The sequence below is a fragment of the Oncorhynchus mykiss genome, chromosome 7, assembly GCF_057628025.1.
Source record: "Oncorhynchus mykiss isolate SJ-2025 chromosome 7, ASM5762802v1, whole genome shotgun sequence".
Taxonomy (NCBI): Eukaryota; Metazoa; Chordata; class Actinopteri; order Salmoniformes; family Salmonidae; genus Oncorhynchus; species Oncorhynchus mykiss.
In genome coordinates, this window is record NC_143028.1 from 53437295 (window position 1) to 53454753 (window position 17459).

A 17459-nucleotide genomic window follows, 5' to 3' on the forward strand; every position below is an offset into this window, starting at 1 on the left:
CATGAAGAGAATGACATTTATAATTATGCATTTTTGTATAGTACAGATCAGGGACCCATGATGTCATTCTGTTACCATCATTCTGTTACCCGGGTATAAATCCACTTCAATTACTGTAGTTCAATAACTAAAATGAATTTTTGTCATGTCATAGCGGACACCCCATTCTTTCAGCAGGCATCTTTGAATATTAATTTGTGGCCACAAACAAACAGTCATTCTGTTACCAAACTTTACGCCTGCACTGTTATTTCGAGACAATTTGTTTTTGTAAAATTTTCTGTAGAAATTGTTAAAAGTAGTCCTTGTGCGTAGAGTTGTATGGTTTTTCACTTTGCAATCAATGGTTCAGAGACAAACTGACTGTTTGGCATACTTTTAAAGTGAAGAGTCTCAGCGTTGTTCTGTTACAGTGGAATTGCCTCTGCTCTGCTCCTCAGTGTTATTTCTGTCGTTCTCTCTTTGTATTCTCTGTTCCTATCCTCCCAGTTATGTAACATTATCTAGGGCTAATGTCAACAGTGACACAAACTAACAATGCACCATGCCCTGTGTGTACTATCTTCATGACTTCCAGACACTAAAGGCCTGCTCTGTCACTCAACCATCATGTAGCTACCCTCTTTGAGTATCTTTTTTCTCAGTGGGATGAGATGGGATGCTTTGCTTCCTAGTGCGTACTCTCTTTTGGGGGGTTTAGACTAATGGAAATACTGTGTTTTGTTATGGTGCATTTTCTGCCCCAAGCATTAACAAGAATTTATGGAGAAAGAAGATGTGGTATCCCTAAACATAGGAACTCATTTTAGTTTTTTAGGACTACAAGCTAGCAAGCTCTATTGCATGAGAAGCTCCGCCCGCTAAGTGCACAGCTGGGGGGGATGGACTGTATCCCGGTATCCCTTGGGCTCCCAATGCCACACGCCTAGAGGCTGGTAGACCAGTACAGTGGGAGAGGCGGCATTTGCATGTGTGTGTGCGTGTGTTTTCAAATGTCTGAAAGTTTGAGGACAGGAATATCTAGGTCAGCTTTCTTCCTTTTTCAGTTAACATCTGGTACATTCTGGAGTGAGGTTTTCAGTTAACATCTGGTACATTCTGGAGTGAGGTTTTCAGTTAACATCTGGTACATTCTGGAGTGAGGTTTACCGTTAACCAGATGTTTTCAGTGGAGGGCTGTAAAGGGGGTTGGGTGAAGTATCATGTTTTAGTTTAGAAAAAGGAACATTTCCAGTACTGTCAACTTTGTCAGAGCCCTTAATGTCTTATCTCACAGTGCATCAGAGCTCATAAAATGTTTTGTCAGACAATGTTCTTATCTTTCATTGTATCAAGAGGAATAAGATAAAACCGAGTAATCTGTTGATTTAGCAACCAGTATGAAACCAATCTCACAGCAATCAGATTGAAGACTATGTTGTATTACATTACACTGCAGAAGTCAAGACAGGTTTGGGTCGTCCTACCCTTGTAACGCCCAGAAGAACATGATTTCACTTGGAAAGGCCAGTCACTGCCTTTTAGGGATGTCATTTTATGAGGACATGACTGACCTGGAGGATACAGTGAGTGTTTGGGTTCCGGCCAGACAGAAAATGACTCTACTGCTGTAGCCATTCAGATAGTAGAACAAGCCACTCAGTGAAGGTTAGGTCAACTCCTGTGTAATTATGTCTATTTATGTGTGCTGGTTTTGCAGACAAAACAGGAACCGTCAGGAATCTGACTCTTGTCTAGCTGTGGTGTGTGTCTAGGCTGTGCCTGGGTCTATATCAGGGTTGTCAAATGGCCCGCGAGTCCCATCAATTCGAGCCGCAAGGTGGTTTGAGTAAGCCTTTCTTTAAATATTTTTTCCCCTGGGGAAAAATTCTCAATTGACATGACTAAAACCAAATAGAAATGGTGTAGAAATGACAATGACCTACATTTCTAGTCTCTTTACTCTGTCCAGCTTGCTAACAGTCTTCAAAACGGAAACTAGACAGTCAAGGAGCATCGAAAATTCCAAAAGCGATGTATAGAGGACTTTTTATTTTTTGACGGCAAGGAAATAGAAATATAACCAATTTTAAGTGCGTCCCTCCGGACTTCGCCGAAGACCGCATATGGCCCGCTGGGCAAAATTAGTTTGACACCCCTGGTGTCGGCTATATGCTTATCTGTGGGGGGACTGTGATCCTGTGTCTTCATTCTCTGCTATGAGGGGAATTTCCCTCTTGTCATTTCCACTCCCCCACTTAGTCCTCAGCTTCTCATTCTGAGAAGGTTGCACTACATGCTTTTTCTCTCAGACTTTCCTGAAGGAATAGAGAAGAGTCAAAGAATGAGGGATTGAGAATACAAAGAGATAAGAAACGGGAAGAATAGAGAGGTAAACAATAATAATACAACTACTCCTACGGAGTTCCAGCAGTCTCCTAGGGAGGGACGACCAAGCCTGACTCACTAGAAGAAACAGGCTACCCTTTAACAGCAGTCATGTGAGGAAGGAAGCAGGAAAACCCCTCTTCCCCCTGCCTGGCCCCTTACATGCTGCATTAGAGCAGAGAGTTGTCTGCTGTCAGGGAGGACTATATGATACTAATTCACACATGCTAATGTAGTGTACTCACTCCCATTACATCATAGAACTGCATTAGTCTACACTTTGTGGAGTAGGCTAAATGCTCAAAGGTGTTCACTGTTCACGTTTGCGAAAAACAAACACGCATTAAAACGAACAATAACAGTATAAACTATGTGTATCTTCAGGCACTATAGGCGACTTTCTATTAATGCAGACTAAATGAAATACTCATGATTTTTAAAGAACACAAAGAAACAAACCACTTTCATATAATTTAAGCTACATCACACATTAACACACACACAGCATGCAGTAATACTGTGAGGGGGAGGGGGAGAGAGATGGAGACAGTGGAGGGGGAGTGCTGAGAGAAACCCAGCCTCCTCCATTCTACAGCATATGAAGTGGTACAGCCCGCCTCACACCCCTTAGCACCACGTGGTACACTCCAGACCAGTCATAGGGATTTAAAGGGATTGTTATGTGTACAGAAAACCGGCCTAATCCAGGAAGCAGCACAGGCACAGAGGCAGAGAGAAGGGGGGAAGCAGAGGAAAACAGACTCAGTGCAAAACGGGACTGAGTGGGAAAACTAAAGAGACAGTGATAACAGAGAATCAGAGAGACGGAGAGAGAAGACAGTGTATCCCACTGCTGCTGCTGAATGTGAGGGTGAGAGCATACTCTGTCTCTCTCCCTCTCTCTCTTTGTCATCACTCTTTCCACGTCCGTCCGCTGTGTCTGTGGGGGAGGGAGCAGCAGCCGTCCTGTCCCGGGCCTGGTGACATGTCCCAGCATCCCACAGGAGCCCTCACAAGCCCACCGCCACCACGACCGTGAGGTACTGTAACACTGTAACTGGAATGACAGTGATGTAGCCAGTTATCTTCTCCTTCGGGGATAATATAGCCTTGTTGTTAGAACGCTAGTTGTGTGGTGGAGACCACTTCTGTATTGTACCCTGCTCTGCTACTTCTGAGACAGGAGCGGGATGTACACATGCACATTGCACACACAACACACACTGACCAACACAGGCACCATCAATCAATGCAGCAGGAAACTGCTGTTGCTGACAGCAATTAAAAGAGGGATGGAAACGGGGATGAGAGGGGGATGAGGCTGGGGGTGGGGCGGCGTGATGATGAACGAAAGCATCCTTTGGGAGGAGAAGGAGAGGGCAGATAGAGAAGGCTGCGTCACAGTTGTACCGCCGGGCCGGTCTATCGCTAGTCTCACCGATCTCGGGTGTACTTACTGCAGTGTCAGAGTGCAGCCAAAGGGCTGCATGTGTTTGGGTGAGGGGGTAGATCTCTAAGAGAACATATTGCCTGTGTGTGATGACCGCTGATATCCATGTTGTGAGTTAAAGTACCTGCCGGTGTCCTACAGTCAGTTTTTGTCTAAAATCATAGTCATTGTGGAGTACTGTGACATTTGAAGTAGGAGTTTCTTCTGTCCCCACCCATAAAAGGACCTTTCAAAAGTTCTCAATTCAGCACAGTTAAAAATGTTCAGCGTATGTGATACCACAGTCTATTTCTAGCAATGTGGTCCCAAACTTGAATTGCTAGAAATATAAACTACAGAGTATTTCATGTTTGTTTACCACAATCCTGCTAGTTATAATTGTCCACTTCATTTGGTGAAGTAGGCATTCCTGTGGTGGGCTAGTGGCCTAAGCCACTGCCTCCAGAACACATGTACCAAGCTAGCATGGGTTTGAATCCGGTCCAATGCCTTTTCAGCACACTGTCTCTCTCTATCCTATCCAATAAAGTAAAAATACCTAAGGAGTGGGACCTGCTGTCACCCCCGCAAAAAAAAAAAGATGGAGGGAGGGAATAATTATGCATTATTGTTGCGTGTGTCATTTGTGTGACATGACAGCATGTTGATTGCGTGCAGAAATGTGAGAGGATCAATAGCAGCTCTCACTCAGGTATTCATCACTGGTCCTTTTCACCTGAACGGCCTTTAGGGTCTTTCCTCAGTTACCTCGACTAACCGGTGCCCACGAACATTGACTCTGTACCAGTACCCCCTGTATATAGCCTCGCTACTCTTATTTTACTGCTGCTGTTGAACTATTTTAAACTTTTATTTTCAGTTTTTTATATAACACTTTTTTCTTAACTTCTTAAAGCATTGTTGGTTAAGGGCTTGTAAGTAAGCATTTCACTGTAAGGTCTACACTTGTTGTATTCGGCACATGGGACAAATCAGATTTGATTTAATTTTGAAGGCTCTGTAGAAAATATTCCATACTGTAGCAAGAAGACTTGAGGAATTCAGGCTACATTTGAGACAATATATTGAGGCAAAAAGGGGTTCAAAGTACAGTTTTATTCTTATCTGTGGTTGCTAAGGAATATTTGCAGAGTATGTCGCCCTCTCAGGGAATAGAGCGAGGGAGGTGTAGTGAGCTGTGAAGCAACAGCTGCCTCACACACTGATGCCATAAACAGTCTACAATACAACATATGATACACACACACACACACACACACAGATATGGTCAGACACACAATCTGTCTCTCACGAAAACAATCAGGATAGACACATCTCTTTCTTAAACACACACACCACACACTTCTCACACACACACACACACACAGCATCGTCTCCTCACTGTGTCCACTGCCTGAGAGCTCTTGTTATCGTATGTAGGTCACCGCTCTGTGAGGATGTCATCTGTCACTTAGCACAGGTCAGGATGTCATCTACTGAGATGGCCTGGCCTCTCGCTGATCCATCCCAGGGACAAACACACTGGGACAGCAGACAGGGACACACACACGGCAGGTAGCCTAGTGGTTAGAGCGTTGGGCCAGTAATCAAAATGTTGCTGGATCAAATCCCCGAGCTGATAAGGTAAACATTTGTCGTTCTGCCCCTGAACAAGGCAGGGAACAGTTTTCCCTGGTAGGCCGTCATTGTAAATAAGAATTTGTTCTTAACGGACTTGCCTAGTTAAATAAATGTTTGAAAAATAAAGACTCTCAGTCCAGTGTAATGCAGGAGACAGGAGGGTACGAGAAGGAGAGAGGTGCAGGCTCAGGCCTTAGAGAGATGATGATGAGGGGAAAACTGAGGTGAGCTCAGCTGACTGACTGCACTGTCATGCTGTGTGTTGAGGAGCTGGGCTTTCATTGCAATGAGGATTAGTGGTAAGTAGGACCTAGGACAGCATACCCCCCCCCCCCCCCCCCCCATCTACACACAAACACATATTTTGTAAACAATAAAAAAAACACGCAAGCAGCATCTTACTGGAAATGTGCTACAGGCTAGATGGCACACAAACTGTACAGAGTACTGATGTACCAAGGTACATTCACAAGGAAAGTAGATTATACAGGTGCTCCAAAATAACAAACACTGTCTGGGTTCTTTTAAAACTGGATGAATGCAGTGTGTTACCCTGGAATGTTTGCATAAAATGGAAATACGCTCACACACGTTTGGTCCTCATTCAAAAACAATTGGTTGTGAATGGATGGATTTTCTCCTCTGTGGTTTTCAGACTGTTATTAATTGTTACTCTCCAAAACCAATCAGTTGTCATGGCGCTGGGCTCCGTCAGTGCGCGCTAACATCAAAAGCTTTCCTCTTGCGTTGCGAATGAATTAACTAATGATGTCCCTGTACCATGTAGGCCTAATGCTCAGAGATCTGTCCCTGCACATGATCAGGGTATGTGTATTTACTGTCATATCACTGTCTTTCTGTACTTTGAACTATATATTAGTTTACATGAAGCACAGTAGTCTATTTGTCCTCTTTCCATGATCACTAATAGCTCCTTCTTCACTTCAAAACTAGCCCCTCTGTCCTTATCTAAAACAACCACTAGGCTTTAAGCTGCTGTATTGGATTGCATGTTTTGATTCATGTTTTAAATCAGGGTCACACAATGCAAATCCTAATCCTCTGGGCCACTGTGTCTGCAGTGTGCAGTAGTTTTGTTACGCCATTACTTTGTAGTAGCCCATCACCCAGTCATATAGCCTGCCTAGTGTTGTTAGTATGAGTTAGTTATTGGCAGTGTTTACTGCAGGATATGTCTGTGGTGTTGTTGCCCCCTTCCCTGATGTCACTGAGCTAAATGGGTCTGGGGGGTGCTGGATTAAGAGGCATAAGTGGTGGAGGGAGGGGAGGATTATGTGGAGGCTGCGCAGGGTAGAATGGAGTATGTGTCCTTGTCTCTGTGTCCTGCTCTGTGCTTTGATTGCCAATGCTGATATCATTGAAGAAATACTGAATAATGTCCCATAAACGGGAAATATAATACTATATCTCATATAGGGGTGTTAATGTGTGCTGGGGAGGCCTAGCACCATAAACTACTGTAGTCGTGTCTAAACCTGCCGACATGGATATGCTGCTTTAACCCAGTGGTCTAGCAACACAGTTGGATGCTTCCAGGTGCTCTAGATGTTAGTGGGTTGCTTTAGCCTCCCAGTAATACTAATCTGAATGACAGTGGAATAAGGAATACAAATATTCCAAAACATGCATCATGTTTGCAATAAGGCACTAAAGTAATACTACAAAAAATGTGGCAAAGAAATGAACTTTTTGTCCTGAATACAAAGCGTTTTCCCCAAACATAACACAACACATCACTGAGTACCACTCTTCATATTTTCAAGCATGGTGGTGGCTGCATCATGTTATGGGTATGCTTGTCATCGGCAAGGACTGGGGAGTTATTTAGGGTAAAAAGAAACGTAATAGAGCTCAACACAGGCAAAATCCTAGTGGAAAACTTGGTTCAGTCTACTTTCCAGCAGACACTGGGAGATGAATACACAAGGCCAAATATACACTGCAGTTGCTTACCAAGACGACACTAAGTGCTCTAGTTACAGTTTTGACTTAACTCAACTTGCAAATCTATGGCAAGACTTGAAAATGGCTGTCTGGCAATGCTCAACAACCAACTTGACAGAGCTTGAAGAATTAAAAAAATAAAAAATAATGCAAATATTGTAGTCCAGGTGTGCTAAGTTCTTAGGGACTTACCCAGAAAGACTCAGCTGTAATCGATACCAAAGTTGATTCAAACATGTATTGACTTATCTAATCAAGATATATTAAAGTATTTGATTTTTGTATTGGATTTTTAATGTTTGATTTTTTCTTCCACTTTGATAGTACAGAGTATATTGTGTATATTGTTGACAAAAAAAGGACAATTCAATACATTTTAATCCCACTTTGTAACACAACAAAATCTGAAAAATGTCAAGAGGTGTGAATACTTTTTAAAGGCATTGCAGCTGAATGAATGGACAGTCATTGTAATGGAGCCCATAGTCTGTCTGTCTGTATGTGTTTTGATGAGTCCCAGTTGCTCTGGCATCTTTCATTGGGTGATTTGGCCCTGGTCAATTTTCCAGACAGCCATTAGGCCTATCAGAGCATGCTGTTGGACACACACACACACACTAATCTACAGGGCTCGTCTGTCATAAAATAGAACCTTCTGCATCTCAGGGGTCCCATCCAGTCCAAAGGCCTTATGGGTATGCTACGATAGCATTCTCTGTGCAGGAAAACACACACAGTTTAGCAAACTTCCACGTAGCTTTTGAGCTCATCCCTCATCTGTTGGTTATTAAGCCTCCATCGCTCTCTCTCGCTCTCTGTGTGTGTATTTTCTATGGGACAGACACAATGGGGTCTTTGTCCTGTGCCTGCCTGTCTGTGTAGTGTGTACTTTCTCACCCTGCTTTGTCCGTCTCAGGGGAAGGTGCTGTCATTGTTCTCCCCCCCACCTCGCCTCGCCTCTCTCTGACCAGCAGGCCAGGTCTCCATGGCAACGGGTGGCTGGCATCTGACTAAATGTATCTCTGTTAATGAGCACTCCACCTGAATGGCTCCCAGTGTGGGCTGTATACTACAGAGACTGCTGCCACACACACACATCACTCCGACGACTCCTGCTGCTGCTGCCTGACACACACTGCAGTGAGAAGGTACCCAGCTCAGAGTCAGCAGTGCTGTGGAGAGACTAACACACCACTGACGCTGTCGTACAGTAGGGAGGCTCCTCTGTGCTGGTTACGAAGCCACAACACCGCTGCTGAGAGAGCAGTTGAGGGTCGGAGGGGAGTCTACTAGTGTAGGCCCATTTTGTAGCTGGTGATGCAAGAGTTCTGGCTGTGAAAATATGTGTTTTAATGTTTGCTCTGAATATAGCAAATCCGTGCAACTCACTCTCTCTCCCTCCCAGTTTTTAAACTTTTTTATTTTCTTTGTCTTTTTTGTAATGTTTGTTATTTGTTGTTTAACGCTCTCTCTGTCTCTTTCTCTCCCTCCCTTTGTCTCTCCATCACCCTCCCTCTCTAGATCTGCGTGGTGTAGCAGAGCAGGCCAAGACCCTGAAGCCTCAGCGCTCCCTCCCTGGGACGCCCGTCACTAACCCACTCAAACACTTCCCCATCGACCTGCGTACATCCATGGACGGAAAGTACAAGGAGATTGCAGAGGTGAGATCACAGGGACACAGTGTTATCACTACCCTAGTGTTTGTGTGCGACTGCGTGTGTTTTTAGATGTTTGTGTGTGTTAAATGCTCATATTGTTTATGGACGTTAGTGTATTGTAATGATTCTTTAACTCTTCCTGTGCGTGTAATGTGTGTTCTAATGTTAATTTGATGGTGTATCTCTCAGGAGCTGTTCACTCGCAGCCTGACGGAGAGTGAGATGCGCACCGCTCCTTATGAGTTCCCTGAGGACAGCCCCATCGAGCAGCTGGAGGAGAGACGCCAACGCCTGGAGAGGCAGATCAGCCAGGACATCAAGTGAGAGATGCAGCAGACACGCACACACACATACACACCAACACAGCTCCCACATACACACCCAAACAACCCACCTCTACCCACAGGAACTCATACACGCTCAACAGCTTCCATCGTGTTGGTTGCAAGCTACCAGCAAACTAACATAAGCAAACAGCTAATTGAATCAGTCCGTAGCATTCACATCCTAGTGTTCCAGTCTGTTCCACCCACAGGAAAGGGAGGGGGAGGGAGTTCTGTCTGTGTTGCTGGGGTGGTGATGGCCGGTTTCACTAAGCCAATCTCAGGGGGTGAATCTGACACACTAAGGAATCCTTGCTCCACTCAATGCAGCAGGGTCATGTGACCAATCAAGGTATACGTAGCACTGCTAACTGATCATATTACTCTGTTTGTCTCATCCCACCTGATCACTCTTCACACTCTGGTCCCATTTGTGTGTCATGTGCGTTTCTATGGCTCTTTTGTGTGTTTTGTTTGTGTACCTGTATTTGCATCCTCTTTCTGTGTTTCTGTGTGCACATGTGCTTGTGTTTCTGTGTGCTTGTGTGGCCCTTTCTCTTTCCTTTTGCTTTGCCTCACCCGTACCCATGGTGCCCCCCTGCCTTCTGACCTCGCCTCGCCACGCTCCGCACTATGCCCCGCCAGGCTTGAGCCAGAGATCCTGCTCCGCGCCAAGCAGGAGTTCATGAAAATCGACAGTGATGCCGACCTGGAGTGAGTGAGCTGTCCTTTCAGTCTCTCTCTCTCTGTCTTTTGCCTTTTTCTAACAATCTTGCTACTGCACAAAGTCATGTTTTTACCTACATCTGCACACCGTATGTACAATCCTTGGTACTCAGTTGCAGAAGAGTTTGATTTTAAATGTGTAATATTGTCATATATTGAGAATGTTCCAGTCCAACTCCATTCCAACTCCATTAACTAAATACCATATGAGTTCCCTGTTCCCTGGTGATGTGAGGTGTATATATTACCACAGGTGATTTTTATTTATTGATTTTTATTTAACCTTTATTTAACTAAGCAAGGTGGTGAGTTGTTGATGTTTAGGGGGGGCCTCTGAAGTGCCAGGCTGTTAATGCATTTCCATTTGAGTCATTTAGCAGACGTTCTTATCCAGAGAATCTTACAGTTGGTGTATTCAATTTAAGAAGGTTTGGTGAGACAACCACATACCACAGTCGTAGTAAGTACACTTTTCCTCAACACAGAGGTTATTATCAAAGTCGGTGCTAGTAGGAACAGAAGAGTGCCAAGTTGTTGTTTTTTTTAATGGGGGGGGGGGGGGGGGGGAGAGAGAGACTGAGATGTCTTATTTAATATACTCTTTGAAGAGGTAGTGTTTCAGAGGTTTTGGGAAGATGAGCAGGGACTCTGCTATCCTAGCGTTGGGGGGAAGCTCGTTCCATCTTTGGGGTACAAGGCCACCAGTGTCGGGCCCAGGTGCAACCTTTCACTGGCCTAATTGGCGCCTATCTCCAAGACGCTTATCACCATGGTTTCCACTACATCAGCAAAACGCTTTGATATTCATCTTATTAACAAACCTCTGTAGATGTCTCTTTGTATTCATCACGTAAATAGTCCTTCAGTTTTAATGCAGATATGCAACAGCTGAGGCCCAATTCCCAGAGAGACAAAGACTACCTTCTGTTCTGACACATTTCCAACTTAACCTTCTTCAAAGTGTACTTTACCAATAAAGTATTGATGAATGTGTTTTCATAGCAGAACTATTATACCCGTGCTCTCTCCTACCCTCCTCTACCTCTCCCTTCTCTCTCTAGGTTGATGAATCAGGAGGGTGGTGTGGACAGGACCGATGATGGCTGGATGAAGGAGAGAGTATTACCGATGGAGCGAGAGTACCAGCGTGTGTCAATATCAGGGGAGGAGAAGTGTGGGGTGAGAGCCACTGACTAAACAACTTGATTGAATAAATCCAATCACAGTCCATCCTGATCTGTGTTTTATCAAATCAATCAAATGTTATTTGTCACATGCGCCGAAAATAAGAGGTGTAGACCTTATGCTTACTTACAAGCCCTTAACCAACAATGCAGCTTTAAGTGTTTACTCAAATAAACTGAAGTAAAAAAGATAATATAAATATATATATACCGTTCAAGTTTGGGGTCATTTAGAAATGTCCTTGTTTTTGAAAGAAAAGCATATTTTTTGTCCAATAAATAACATCAAATTGATCAGAAATACAGTGTAGACATTGTTGATGTTGTAAATGACTATTGTAGCTGGAAACGGCAGATTTTAATGGAGTATCTACATAGGCGTACAGAGGTCCATTATCAAAAACCATCACTCCTGTGTTCCAATGGCACGTTGTGTTAGCTAATCCAAGTTTATCATTTTAAAGGGCTAATTGATCATTAGAAAACCCTTTTGCAATTCTGTTAGCACAGCTGAAAACTGTTGTTCTGATTTATAGAAGCAATAAAACGGGCCAATAGTCATTTACAACATTAACAATGTCTACACTGTATTTCTGATCTAGTTGATGTTATTTTAATGGACAAACAATTAGCTTTTCTTTCAAAAATAATGACATTTCTAGCAGTAAAATAACAATAGCGAGGCTATATACAGGGGGTAATCAAATCAAATCACATTTTATTGGTCACATACACATGGTTAGCAGATGTTAATGTGAGTGTAGCGAAATGCTTGTGCTTCTAGTTCCGACAATGCAGTAATAACCAACGAGTAATCTAACTTAACAATTTCATAACAAATACCTTATACACACAAGTGTATGTACATAAAATATGTACATAAAAATATATGAATGAGTGATGGTACAGAATGGCATAGGGTAGATGGTATAGAGTACCGTATGTACACATGAGATGAGTAATGTAGGGTATGTAAACATATAAAAGTGGAATTGTTTAAAGTGGCTAGTGATACATGTATTACATAAAGATGGCAAGATGCAGTAGATGGTATCGAGTACAGTATATACATATGAGATGAGTAATGTAGGGTATGTAAACATATAAAAGTGGAATTGTTTAAAGTGGCTAGTGATACATGTATTACATAAAGATGGCAAGATGCAGTAGATGGTATAGAGTACAGTATATACATATGAGATGAGTAATGTAGGGTATGTAAACATTATATTAAGTGGCATTGTTTAAATTGGCTAGTGATACATTTTTCCATACATTTTTCCATTATTAAAGTGGCTGGAGTTGAGTCAGTATATTGGCAGCAGCCACTCAATGTTAGTGATGGCTGTTTAACAGTCTGATGGTCTTGAGATAGAAGCTGTTTTTCAGTCTCTCGGTCCCTGCTTTGATGCACCTGTACTGACCTCGCCTTCTGGATGATAGCGGGGTGAACAGGCAGTGGCTCGGGTGGTTGTTGTCCTTGATGACCTGTACAGAGTCAATGTGCAGGGACACCAGTTAGTCAAGGTAATATGTACATGTAGGTAGAGGTAAAGTGACTATAGTGGTAAAGTGACTTTGATTAGCTGTTCGGAAGCTGTTAAGAAGCCTGTTGGACCTAGACTTGGCGCTCCGGTACCGCTTGGTTGATCTTTCAGTGTGCCGCATGCTCACTATCGAAGTCAAACCAATTCAGTCAACAAACCTATTGAAGTAAAAGAGGAGTGGGCTAGGAATGGACATGACTTCGACTTGTAATTCTTTCGACAGTTGGATATACAGGGGAGTCAGAGTAGGGAGGAGAGCCTGGTCTGGGTAGTGATCCCTGTTCTTCGGTTTGGAGACAGCAGGTGGGCTACAGTGTTACCAACTCATCCACTCTCAGGCACGTTGCAATGGCCTCTTGGCAGTGTGTGGATGTCTAATCACTGTAGACTGTCTGCCTTGCCCAGGTGCCCTTCACAGACCTGGTGGATGCAGCTAAGTGTGTGGTGAAGGCCCTGTTCATCAGGGAGAAGTACATCGCTCTGTCCATGCAGAACTTCTGTAAGACCACTGCCCGTGAGCTGGGGGAGCTGGGAGAGAAACCCCTGGACCTACGCATCTATGAGGAGATCCCTGAGACCCCCGTTGATGCAGGCATGACACACACACACTAACACACACACCTGACACGTTGGGTATGACTCACACACACCTGACACGTTGGGTATGACTCACACACACCTGACACGTTGGGTAAGACACACACACACACCTGGCACGTTGGGTATGACACACACACACCTGACACGTTGGGTATGACACACACACTAACACACGCACCTGACACATTGGGTATGACACTAACTGAGACACACAGGCATAGTTATAGTGTTTCTGTCCCAATCTCCTTTAGCAATTGAGTTACTTTGTGCGATTGTGAATGAAAATGTTGTAATATGAATCATTGAGGTATTATAGTATGGTCAACGTTTCTCCCTTCCCTACTGTCTCCCACAGATGCTCCAGTCCACCCCCCTGTCTCAGAGACTCACCCCTATGAAAACCAGGTCACCAAGAACATGCCTGCAGACACAGGGTACAGCTGTAAGATGGTGGATGGGGTCATGCATGTCTACACCAAGAAGAGCCCCATGGAGAAGTGAGTGTGTTTGTTTGAGTCTGCTTGTTTTTAGTTAGTTTCTAGTTGTGTGTGTGATGGGCTAATCTGGGTCTGTAGTCTAGGTCTGTATGTTTGTGGAAGAGAGAGTGGATAACTGATTGTCCATCATTTCCAGGAGTACAGAGTTGGACCTGCCCTACCCAGACCTGAAGGAGTACATCGCTGACATGAATGTCATGATGGCTCTCATCATCAACGGACCAGTGTGAGTGTTACTGGGTCTTCGCTTTAGAATCATATCAGTCACATCTCTTGGCTCTGCAGTAAAATAAACTGTCAGTATGTGTGCGCGTGTTTGTGCGCGTGCAGGAAGTCGTTCTGCTACCGCCGGCTGCAGTACCTGAGCTCTAAGTTCCAGATGCACATTCTGCTGAACGAGATGAAGGAGTTGGCAGCCCAGAAGCAGGTTCCTCACCGTGACTTTTACAACATTCGCAAGGTGAAGGAACACCAGCACAACAGCATCTGGAACACTGGAGCACAGCATCTGCAACACGTCTATAATGCCTGCATAGTGTTCCACATCAGCTAGTCCCCCCACAATGTTGGATAGAAATGTATTTAGAAGTTTACACCAGAGCTAACCATCCTCAATGCCTCCCTGACCCTGACCCTGACCCTCCCTCTGCCCCCAGGTGGACACCCACATCCACGCTTCGTCCTGTATGAACCAGAAGCACCTTCTGCGCTTTATCAAGCGGGCCATGAAGAAGTACCCTGGGGAGATAGTCCACATGGAGCACGGGCGGGGACAGACCCTCATGGAGGTGTTTGAGAACATGAACCTGACCGCCTTCGACCTGAGTGTGGACACACTGGACATGCACGCGGTGAGGAGAGGGGAGGGGAGAAGAACATTGTTAGAGAGGGATGGGTAAGAGAATTGGGGAAGACGAGTGGAACAGTAGATGTAGTGTCACCTGTCTGTTCTCAGGACCGCAACACGTTCCATCGCTTCGACAAGTTCAACGCCAAATACAACCCCATCGGAGAATCCATCCTGAGAGAGATCTTCATCAAGACAGACAACCACATCGAGGGCAAATACTTTGGCCACATGATCAAGGTCTGAAACCAGCCCATGTTACCTTAAATCAGCCAAAGAAGCAGTTGTGTGTATGTGTTAGTTCACCCCACATAGTAATGTATATTCATATTAAGTTTTAAATATGTACGATTGAATAGAATGATATTAATATATTGATATTGTTGATGTTCCATCAGGAGGTGATGGCTGACCTAGAGGAGAGTAAGTACCAGAACGTGGAGCTGCGTCTGTCCATCTACGGCCGCTCCCGGGACGAGTGGGACAAGCTGGCCCAGTGGGCCGTCAAACACCAAGTCTACTCTGACAACGTGCGCTGGCTCATCCAAGTGCCCCGCCTCTTGTAAGTAGTGTCTGTACCTAATACAGCATCAACAAAGCAGTTACCCACATCCACCTTTAGTCAGCTTGCCTGGATGTAAACCTCTCCTATTTGTGTCAAGTATTATGAATGAAGGTTATGAATCTGTAAATGAGGACTATGCGTGAATGTGAGTCTTCCATATTCTGTGCGAGTGACGTTAACCCTCCTCTGACTGCAGTGATGTGTACCGAACCAAGAAGCAGCTGGCTAACTTCCAGGAGATGATGGAGAACATCTTTATGCCTCTGTTTGAGGTCACCATCAACCCCCGCAGCCACCCTGAGCTGCACCTCTTCCTGCAGCACGTGAGGCACTAGCCCAGCACTAGGCACTAGCCCAGCACTAGCCCAGCACTAGCCCAGCACTAGGCACTAGCCCAGCACTAGCCCAGCACTAGGCACTAGCCCAGCACTAGCCCAGCACTAGGCACTAGCCCAGCACTAGCCCAGCACTAGGCACTAGCCCAGCACTAGCCAAGCACTAGGCACTAGCCCAGCACTAGGCACTAGCCCAGCGCTAGCCAAGCACTAGGCACTAGCCCAACACTAGCCCAACACTAGCCCAGCACTAGGCACTTGCCCAGCAGTCCACACACACCCCAACATATCCTCAAACAGACACTTCAGATGCCATTTTCAGGGCCCTACCTCCTTCATACACTTCAGGCACTGTTTTAAAGGAACTTATCGGTGTGTTGTTAGGTGGTGGGCTTTGACAGCGTGGATGACGAGTCCAAGCCGGAGCACCACATCTTCAACATGGACAGCCCCCTGCCAGCCGACTGGACAGAGGAGGACAACCCTCCCTACTCCTACTACCTCTACTACACCTACGCCAACATGACCGTGCTCAACCATCTGCGCAGGTAGCAGGCTGCTTAGCGAACCTCCGCACACAGACCGCTAGATCAATGTTTTAACAACAGAAAGGATGTATGTCACATCCAAACCTTTTAAGGATTGTTTATGAATAGGCTTTATGTTTGTTTGTATTGTGCAGGAGGCGTGGTTTCCACACGCTTGTGCTGCGCCCTCATTGCGGGGAGGCGGGGCCTGTCCACCACCTGGTGTCTGGTTTCATTCTGTCAGAGAACATCTCCCATGGGCTGCTGCTCAGGAAGGTCAGTCAGCACACATGCCGTCTCCCATAGTGACAACACACTACTATGGCAACAACACTACTGACAAATAGAGTTCAGTTCATAGGTGACCTCTGAAGGATTTGATTGGGTTTGATTGATTTATTGAATTAAATTTTGGCTTTTGGAGTTTGTTCATCCGGTTTCTTAAGTTTTAATTTAAGAGAATTCAGGAGAACAATCAAACAGTTCCCTTGAATTCCTGCAGTTGTGCATTCAACAAGATAGACAATTGTCTTTTTCCTCCTCTTGTCCCCAGGCCCCAGTGCTGCAGTATCTCTACTACCTGGCTCAGATTGGCATCGCCATGTCCCCCCTGAGCAACAACAGCCTGTTCCTCAGCTACCACCGCAACCCCCTGCCTGAGTATCTGGCCAGAGGCCTCATGGTCTCTCTGTCCACTGACGACCCCCTACAGTTCCACTTCACCAAGGTCAGTGCACAGTGGTGCTCTGTCAAGACACACACACACACACACACACACACAGAGACATAGACACACACAGAGACACAGAGACATAGACACACACACACACACGGAGACACAGACACACACAGAGACACAGACACACACACAGGCAAAACCACCCATGCTACAACTATGTAACTATGGGAGCTGCAATGGTGAGTCAGTACAGTCAATAAGTATAATTCACTTAATGCTTATTTTGTCTTTTGTGTTTGTGTTTGACCTCAGGAGCCCCTGATGGAGGAGTACAGCATCGCCACACAGGTGTGGAAGCTGAGCTCCTGTGACATGTGTGAGCTGGCCAGGAACAGTGTCCTCATGAGCGGCTTCTCCCACAAGGTATCCATCCACTTCCTCTTATCTTATCTTATCTCTCTTTTTGCCCTCTTTGGTCTCTGAGCTTCCCTTTTAATTTGTCTCTTATAATGGATTAATAATGGATTTAATTCAATTAAGTTGTGCATGGCAACCATTTTGTGCCAAGT

General features: G+C 45.0%; 1 protein-coding gene across 7 annotated transcripts in view; it reads left to right on the forward strand.

Moving 5' to 3' along the window:
* Positions 1 to 17459, forward strand: part of LOC110528095 (AMP deaminase 2) — a 56051-nt gene that overhangs the window by 34282 nt on the left and 4310 nt on the right. For 2 of the 7 annotated variants that reach the window (XM_021609903.3, XM_036983643.2), the window contains exons 2-17: positions 8924 to 9063; positions 9250 to 9380; positions 10029 to 10097; positions 11171 to 11288; positions 13246 to 13432; positions 13796 to 13937; positions 14074 to 14163; positions 14268 to 14397; positions 14594 to 14788; positions 14893 to 15024; positions 15183 to 15346; positions 15546 to 15672; positions 16069 to 16232; positions 16367 to 16487; positions 16765 to 16938; positions 17203 to 17313. In XM_021609903.3, coding sequence (XP_021465578.3) covers positions 8924 to 9063; positions 9250 to 9380; positions 10029 to 10097; positions 11171 to 11288; positions 13246 to 13432; positions 13796 to 13937; positions 14074 to 14163; positions 14268 to 14397; positions 14594 to 14788; positions 14893 to 15024; positions 15183 to 15346; positions 15546 to 15672; positions 16069 to 16232; positions 16367 to 16487; positions 16765 to 16938; positions 17203 to 17313 — 2195 coding nt within the window. Of the gene's footprint in view, positions 1 to 2984; positions 3408 to 8923; positions 9064 to 9249; positions 9381 to 10028; positions 10098 to 11170; positions 11289 to 13245; positions 13433 to 13795; positions 13938 to 14073; positions 14164 to 14267; positions 14398 to 14593; positions 14789 to 14892; positions 15025 to 15182; positions 15347 to 15545; positions 15673 to 16068; positions 16233 to 16366; positions 16488 to 16764; positions 16939 to 17202; positions 17314 to 17459 lie in introns of those variants that run through there. The other 5 variants (XM_090241323.1, XM_036983644.2, XM_021609905.3 and 2 more) reach the window with 4 other exon arrangements.